At 56.2% G+C, this 7,421-nt stretch overlaps 1 protein-coding gene across 1 annotated transcript; it reads left to right on the top strand.

The window, feature by feature from the left end:
- The first annotated feature begins 1,099 nt into the window (after nt 1-1,099).
- Nucleotides 1,100-6,011, top strand: TSPAN6 (tetraspanin 6). The gene is made up of 6 exons (XM_014954951.1): nt 1,100-1,198; nt 1,828-1,926; nt 2,184-2,339; nt 3,165-3,248; nt 4,926-5,025; nt 5,287-6,011. Exons 1-5 carry the CDS (start codon nt 1,130-1,132, stop codon nt 4,992-4,994), a joined length of 477 nt encoding a protein of 158 aa, XP_014810437.1. The 5' UTR covers nt 1,100-1,129; the 3' UTR covers nt 4,995-5,025; nt 5,287-6,011.
- Nucleotides 6,012-7,421: the final 1,410 nt, after the last annotated feature.

Below are 7,421 nucleotides of genomic sequence, written 5' to 3'. Positions count from 1 at the left end.
TGATCCCAACACGGCCTTCCCCATCCCAACCCCATCTCATCCCGTCCCACTCTGTCCCACCCTTCCCCATCCCACCTCAACCCTATCCCATCCTACCCCATCTGATCCCAACACATCCTGACCCATCCCAACCCCATCTCATCCCGTCCCACCTTTCCCCATCCCACCCCAACCTCATCTCATCCCATCCCGTCCTACCCCATCTGATCCCAACACATCCCATCCCAACCCATCTGTCCCTTCCCATCCTCCTCCAGCTGATCCCAACACATCCTGACCCATCCCACCCAATCCCAACTGCATCTCATGTCATCCCACCCTTTCCTATCCCATCCCAACCCCATCTTATCCTATCCTCCCCCTTCTGATCCCAACACATCCCATCCCAACCCCATCCTTCCCCATCTGATCCCAACACATCCTTCTCCATCCCACTCCTTCCCAACCCCGTCCCATCCCATCCATCTCATCCTACCCCATCCCATTGACCCCATCCCATCCACCCTGTCCCATCCGGCCCTTTCTGCCCGCAGTATGCCATGCTCCTGTCCCTCATCTTCCTCATCGTCCTGGTGGCCGCCGTTGTGGGGTTCGTCTTCAGGCACGAGGTGAGTCTGGGGGGGCCGCTGTCATATCCCAGTGCTGCAGAGTGCCAACCCCATCCCAACCGCATCTTATCCTGTCTTCCCTTCTGATCCCAACACATCCCATCCCAACCCCGTCTTTCCCCATCTCTCCCATCCCATCCTTTCCCATCTGATCCCAACACATCCTGACCCATCCCAACCCCATCTCATCCCGTCCCACCCTTCCCCATCCCACTCCAACCCCATCCCAACCGCATCTTATCCTGTCTTACACATCCTGACCCATCCCACCCAATCCCAACTGCATCTCATGTCATCCCACCCTTTCCTATCCCATCCCAACCCCATCTTATCCTATCCTCCCCCTTCTGATCCCAACACATCCCATCCCAACCCCATCCTTCCCCATCTGATCCCAACACATCCTTCTCCATCCCACTCCTTCCCATCCCATCCTGTCCCATCCATCTCATCCTACCCCATCCCATTGACCCCATCCCATCCACCCTGTCCCATCCGGCCCTTTCTGCCCGCAGTATGCCATGCTCCTGTCCCTCATCTTCCTCATCGTCCTGGTGGCCGCCGTTGTGGGGTTCGTCTTCAGGCACGAGGTGAGTCTGGGGGGGCCGCTGTCATATCCCAGTGCTGCAGAGTGAGTTTGGTGCTGGTTTTCACCCAAGTACAGTCGCAGATGTCACTGGAGGGACAGAGATGCAACTGGGAGTGATGCTTAGTGTGGCTAAAACGGGGTTAAAACAGCCCAAAGAGCAGCTTGGTCCCTGTAAGGACTCACAATGTCCCCGTAAGGACGAGGCTGGGCGCAGGGTCTGTCTTTGGTCTGTCTTCTCCAATAATTTCTGTAAATGGGGTTAAAACAGCCCAAAGAGCAGCTTGGTCCCTGTAAGGACTCACAATGTCCCCGTAAGGACGAGGCTGGGCGCAGGGTCTGTCTTTGGTCTGTCTTCTCCAATAATTTCTGTAATTAAAGCTCCTCTGAGGGTTCCCGTGCCGCTGAGGGAAGGGGGGGGACAGTTGTCACCGTGTCGGTCCTTGTTATTACGTGCAGCATCCTGGCCTGCCCTTTAATCCAGCCTCTAATTGCCCGGGTGGCCGGGGGAGTGTCTGCTGGCCACGGCCGGAGTCATTCCCGCCGTCGCCCAGAGGTGACTTAACGTGGGACCATGGGGTCCTGAAGGCCCGGGAGGGGGATGGCACCACCGCAGAGACCTCTCTCTTGCAGATTAAGACAAACTTTGAGAGTAACCTCGACCTGGCCTTGAGGGACTACAACGTGACCGCGGATCGGCACAGCGAGGCCGTCGACACCATCCAGAGAACCGTGAGTGCTGGCGGCTGGCTCCTCTCAGGGAAGCTGGGCGGGACACTTGTTTCACCCCAGAGTGTCCCCTAGGACCCCCTGGGTGTCACCATGCTTTCTGCTCCAGGGGATTTTGAGTTTGGGAGGAGATGCTGGGTGAGGTGGAGGCAGTCTCTAGAGAGGCAAGGGCAGGGGAGCTGTGGGGGTGGTGGTAGGACTTGGGGTGAGGGTCCATACCTTGGTGTGACCGTGCTTCTCAAATGTTCTCCCTCCTCCAGCTGCACTGCTGTGGGGTACAGAACTACTCGGACTGGGAGAGGACCGAGTACTTCACCCAGAGGGGCTTCCCCCGGAGCTGCTGCAAGAGCCAGGACGACTGCTCGGAGGCGGATCTGAAAGACCCGAGCAAAGCCAAGCAGAAAGTGTTTGTGGATGTAAGTTAAGCTCAGAAAAAGCCCTCTGCCAGTCCTGGAGGTGGGGAGGGCAGAGCTGGGTGTGTGGAGAAGGACTTGCCCTTCCCTCAGAGGCTGGTAAGGAGAACTGCTTTCTTCATGCAGTCACCCTGTGGCCCAGGGACTCCCCTGGGCTGGAGCTAGAATCATAGAATGGTTCGGGTTGGAAGGGACCTTAAAGATCATCTCATTCCACCCTCCTGCCATGGGCAGGGACACCTCCCACCAGACCAGGTTGCTCCAAGCCCCATCCAGCCTGGCCTTGAACCCCTCCAGAGATGGAGTAGGGGAAGAGTTTGGAGGAACAAGCCCTCCTTCATGTCCAGGGTCTCCCCTGCTCCTTCCATGGAGGCCACGGACCAGCCAGACCCGAGTATTTGTGTTTAGGGCTGTGTGTTTGGGAGAACAGATGAACAAGGGGGTAATTTCCTGCTAAAGTTAGTTTTGGTGGCGCTGACATCTCTCGATGGCCGTGCAAAGTCCCAAGCCGGTGGCGAGCGTGGGTGACCTCATCCGGCGGGGACGGCTGGGTGATGCAAGGGACATGCCTCTGGTGAGTCACCTTGCTCAGCCCAACGTTCCCTCTGGGAGCAGCCCAAGGGCAACGCTCCCCGTGATAAGGCAGTGGGTCTGGGAGGCTGCGGCGCTGATAGGGAAATGACTTTGCCGAGGTCAGGCAGGGAGGGTGGCAGCCAGAAGCTCTCGGCCACCCACCCGGGAGCATCTTCCCCTGGAGGGGCTGGTTTTTGCTCCTGGGGGGGGTGTGAAAAGCTCCAGACCCACCTACTCACTTTCCCTCCTCTGCAGGGTTGTTTTTTCCTGGTAACGTCAACGATGGAGTCAAAAATGAGCGTGGTGGCTGGGATCTCCTTTGGCATCGCATGCTTCCAGGTAAGGCTCCCTTGCTGGCCAGCAGAGGAGGGGTGCAGAGCAGAGCAGAGCTAGCGTGTCTCCAGAGGTGTTTAATTTCTGTGCAAAGCCCAGTGTGTGTACAAAAGGCACGGCCTCTTCCAACCAGGGAGGGGCAGCTGTTCTGCAGATTCCCCCTGGGTTTAATCTCGCCGCTGAGCAGCTTCTGGTCCCTTCAAGCCTGGGCTGAGGCACCAGCTCTGTTTCCGTGAGCCCAGCTTGTTTGAGAGTAGCTGCTGTCCGAAACCACTGACTTAGGGAAAACCCAAGGGGAGCCTGTTCCGTGCTGAGTGAACTCCCTGCTCTTGGCAGGGGTGGAATTTGCGCTTTTCCTTTTCCTAACCACTGACCTCCCTTTCCATCCGGGAGGTGTTTTGGCGTCACTTCTGCGGGGCTGGGTCTCCCTGCGAGCGGCTCCTACCCCTACCCCTGCCATCGATCCCTCTCCCTCCCGCTCTCCTTTACTTTATCCTGCAGGATGCTTCCTGCAGGAGCTGTAGCGAGCTCCTGCTGCTCTGTCGGGCTTTATCCCGGCAGGAAATGAGAGGCCCCTTCCCCCCAGCTCCGCTGCCCTGGGCACGATCAGCCGCCGTGGGGCTTCCCGAGGTGCCGAGGGTTTTCCGATGCTGCTGTGGGATTTGCAGCCGGCCCCTCCATAGCTGGTTTGGGGAAGCTTTGCTGGGCCTCGGGGGGTGGGCTTGAGTTCACCCTCCTTTTGATCCGGCACGCAGACGCCGTGGCATTAGCCAGGACCACGGCTCCAGCGTGGGGAGAGGGAACCCTGCCAAGATGTTTCCCCCCGTAAGGAGTGACTCGCCGTGTGTTTCCCGTAAGGGATGGCCCGAGCTGGGGGAAGAGGCAGGAGCCAACACCCCCCGGCTGCCCTTGGTGCTTCCCAGCACTTTCGGTCACCGCTGGGAGAGCCGGAGTCGCTGTGCCCAGCCCCTCACCCCCCTCTCCTCCTTCGCTCGCCGTGGGGTCACCAAGATGTGACCAACACTCAAACGAGGAGCCACACGCTCCCAGCTGCGAAATTAGCTTGGCTGATGCCAGGCTTGGGAATTTTATTTGGTTTTTATTGCCCTTTCAGCAAGCCGTGCTGTGTTGTGTGGCCAGCAGGGACCCATCATCCTAATGTGCCTCTCGCTTTGCTTGTGTAGGTCAGAGTCCTGCAGGATCTGGCCTTAGATGTCTGCACAGGGGCTGGGAGGCCACGTGGTGATAACAGCAGCGTGTCCTTCAGATGCTGACGCGAAAATGGCAGCCTTGCTGCCCTGCTGTCCTTGCCATAGGGAGAGGTGGCGGCTGTTCTCTGGTTGGCCGTGTAATGGGCTGTGACGCTCCTGATATCTGTGTAATCACCACAAGAACTGTAAAACAGTAGATGCTTCATGAAGCAAAAACGTAACGGGACGGGACAAGGAGCATCTCCTGTGAGGAGCTTGTTTGGCTGATGCCTGCCAGGATCTTCCACTTCAGCCTCTCTCCATTACTCCCAAGCAGGGCACGGCAGCCCCTCTTGTCATTTGTAAATCCCGCTGTTCTCTGGAATTTATAAAACCGATGCTCTGGAGGAACTTGTCAGGCTTTTCTCCTAAAAAACTGCTGGTTTTGGCTACCTCTGATATGTTGGGGTTTTTTTTTTTCTCTCTTTTTCAGTTGATTGGCATCATTCTTGCCTGCTGCCTGTCCCAGTACATCACGAACAATCAGTACGAGATGGTGTAGCTGGCCCCCAGCACTCTGTGGCCGTGGCCAGGTATGTCTGTCCAGTGGTGAAAGCTTGGTGGGCCACCTCAGCGTCCCTGTCTGCCACCTGGTCCCCCCTGGGGACCTTTGGCAGGGTGGCAGGTACCACTTTTGGGGCATGTGATGACCAAGAGCAACTGCAGGACCGTGTCTGCTACATTGTTTTAAGATGTGTATAAATCCAGCCTTATCTGGATTTATACTTATCTGGATTTATATTTAACATAAGGACATCCAGCCTTATGTTAACACTTTGTGTTGTGCCTTGCAGGGTGTGCTCTCCGTGAGCGGGGAGGATGCCACCACCTCCAGTTTTCCTCTGGACGCCATTCTGTGAAATCTTGCTTTGAACTGACTGATCTTCTTCTCAACTAGTTCGTAGAAAAGAGCGCGGCAGCCGTCCTGGTGCGCTCAGGGACTTGTCCTAACACTACTCTGCTGTGCCACCGCCTGGGATAATTAGTGTAGCTGTGGTGGTTACAGCACACTGCCTCCTCTGGGCTCTCTATTCAGCCAGCAGTGTGCTCCAGTGCCGTGCTGAAGCCCACCATGGGGCTCCCAGTGCTCCTTTTCGGTGCCTCCGTGGGGCAAGCGATGCTTCCCCTCATCTCTGGCAGCCCTTTGATGTCCCCTCGCCCTCTGGACATGGCTGCTCTCGAGATGGGGCTGTTGCCCTGGTGAAACATCACCCTGTGTGCCTGAAAGCTCGGCAAGGTCTCGGCTTGTTGCCAAGCTCTCTTTCATCCCTGGGTTTTATATACTTTTTTTTTTTTTTTTTTTATAGTTGTACTTTTTAAAGTACGGGCTGTAGTGATTCTTCATAAGCTGTAGCGAGGTTTGGTGATGTAGCTCCTGGTGCCTTTACCTTGGTAGGTGTCCTTGCACCGAGTCAGCTGTGACTTGATTGTCAGTATTATATGCTGCTTATCTCATTTTGTGTATTGAGTAGAACTCTTTTGTCCCGAGACACAATAAATATTAAGATATTTTACTCTATGCAACCTCCGTGGCTTTGCTTTTCATCTCCTGGGAAAATTCCTCTGCTCGAGTGGCTGCAATGAGCAGCAACCCCCCCGGGAGGTAATCCGCTCGCCCCGGGCCAGCTGATAACCTCTGGACCACTGCAGCTCGTGTTTTCCTGATGCTGCTGCATTTGTGCTTGCAAATAACTTCTGTAATTGAATTTTCTTCGTAACAGCGGTTGTGTAACAGTGCTGAAGCAGAATGCCTGGAGCATCCCAGCCCATCCCGGGCAAATGAGCATCCTCCGCCAGCCACCGCTTGGAGACAAGGGCAGGGCAGTGCTGCTGGAGCCACCTGCGTCCCCAGCCTCTCCCTGGGGCAAGAAATGTGGATTTAAGCTTTTATGTTCGTTTGGTAGTGCTCGTCTTTTGGGCTGTGTTGTCAGCAAGCCTTTGCTCTGGCTGGGCGTGATGCCACAGTGGTGCAGAGAAGCTCCTCTCCCACCCAGTTTGGGGGATTTTGGGGTCCCAAACACAAAACATGCTCTGACAAGCTCTAGGCAATTCTGCTTTAGCAGAAGAGTTGGAGTAGATGATCTCTATGGTCCCTTTCAACTCTAAAAATTCAGTGAAATTCAGTGAAAACTCACAAGGGCTGTGGCTTGGAGCAGCCATCTGGGGCTGGAGGCAACTGTAAAAGGGGGGGGTTAAGCCACAGGTAGGAGTGGTGGCTCTTCATCAGCCTTCTGGCAAAGGCTTCTCCGTGGTGCAGTAAATGACCAGGTATGGGGCAATCTGGCTGCTGATGGAGGAGCCTGATGGGGAACACCTGAAACCCTTTTGCTGGGTTTAATCCAGGTGAGTAAATCGCTGTCGTCAGCATCTGTCTGACCAAAAGCCTCCTGCATCAGGAGAGCCAGGCAGAGCTCAGAAACCAGGGTGGAGAGATCGGCCGGTGGCAATTAATGGGTGGATGGAGACAGGGCAGGAATATGGGAGAAGCAGAGCCAGGTTTGGGTAAAGCCATCCCCATCAGAAAGCCCCTGCACTGGTCCATGTCCCTGCACTGGTCCATGTCCCTGCCTCCGCAGGGGACAGGGGCAGCAGAGGTGATGCCGGGTGGGCAGGGATGGTGCTGGCAGAGGATGGCACGGGGAACCCAGAGATTAAGCTGCTGCAGCAAAACCAGCACTATCTGTGCCAACCTGGGGAGCATGGAGGGCTCGTCCAACCTGCTTGTCCCCACGGCCACCAACAGGCACCGTGGCCATCAGAGGGTGCAGATCTTACCTAGTTAATTAGTGCTTGCGCAAGACACCTGGCTTTAATTTGGAGAGGCAGCAGTGGTGTCCTGCAGGTACGGGTGTGTGCTGCCAGGTGGATTTGGGACACCGCTGTCCTGGCAAAGGCATTGGATGCACCTTGGTGACCCACAGGGACCCAC

The sequence above is a fragment of the Calidris pugnax genome, unplaced genomic scaffold (assembly GCF_001431845.1).
Source record: "Calidris pugnax isolate Ruff unplaced genomic scaffold, ASM143184v1 scaffold38, whole genome shotgun sequence".
In the NCBI taxonomy this organism is placed as follows: Eukaryota; Metazoa; Chordata; class Aves; order Charadriiformes; family Scolopacidae; genus Calidris; species Calidris pugnax.
Note: the sequence above shows the minus strand (reverse complement) of the source record. Positions and strands in the feature narration are given on the sequence as shown.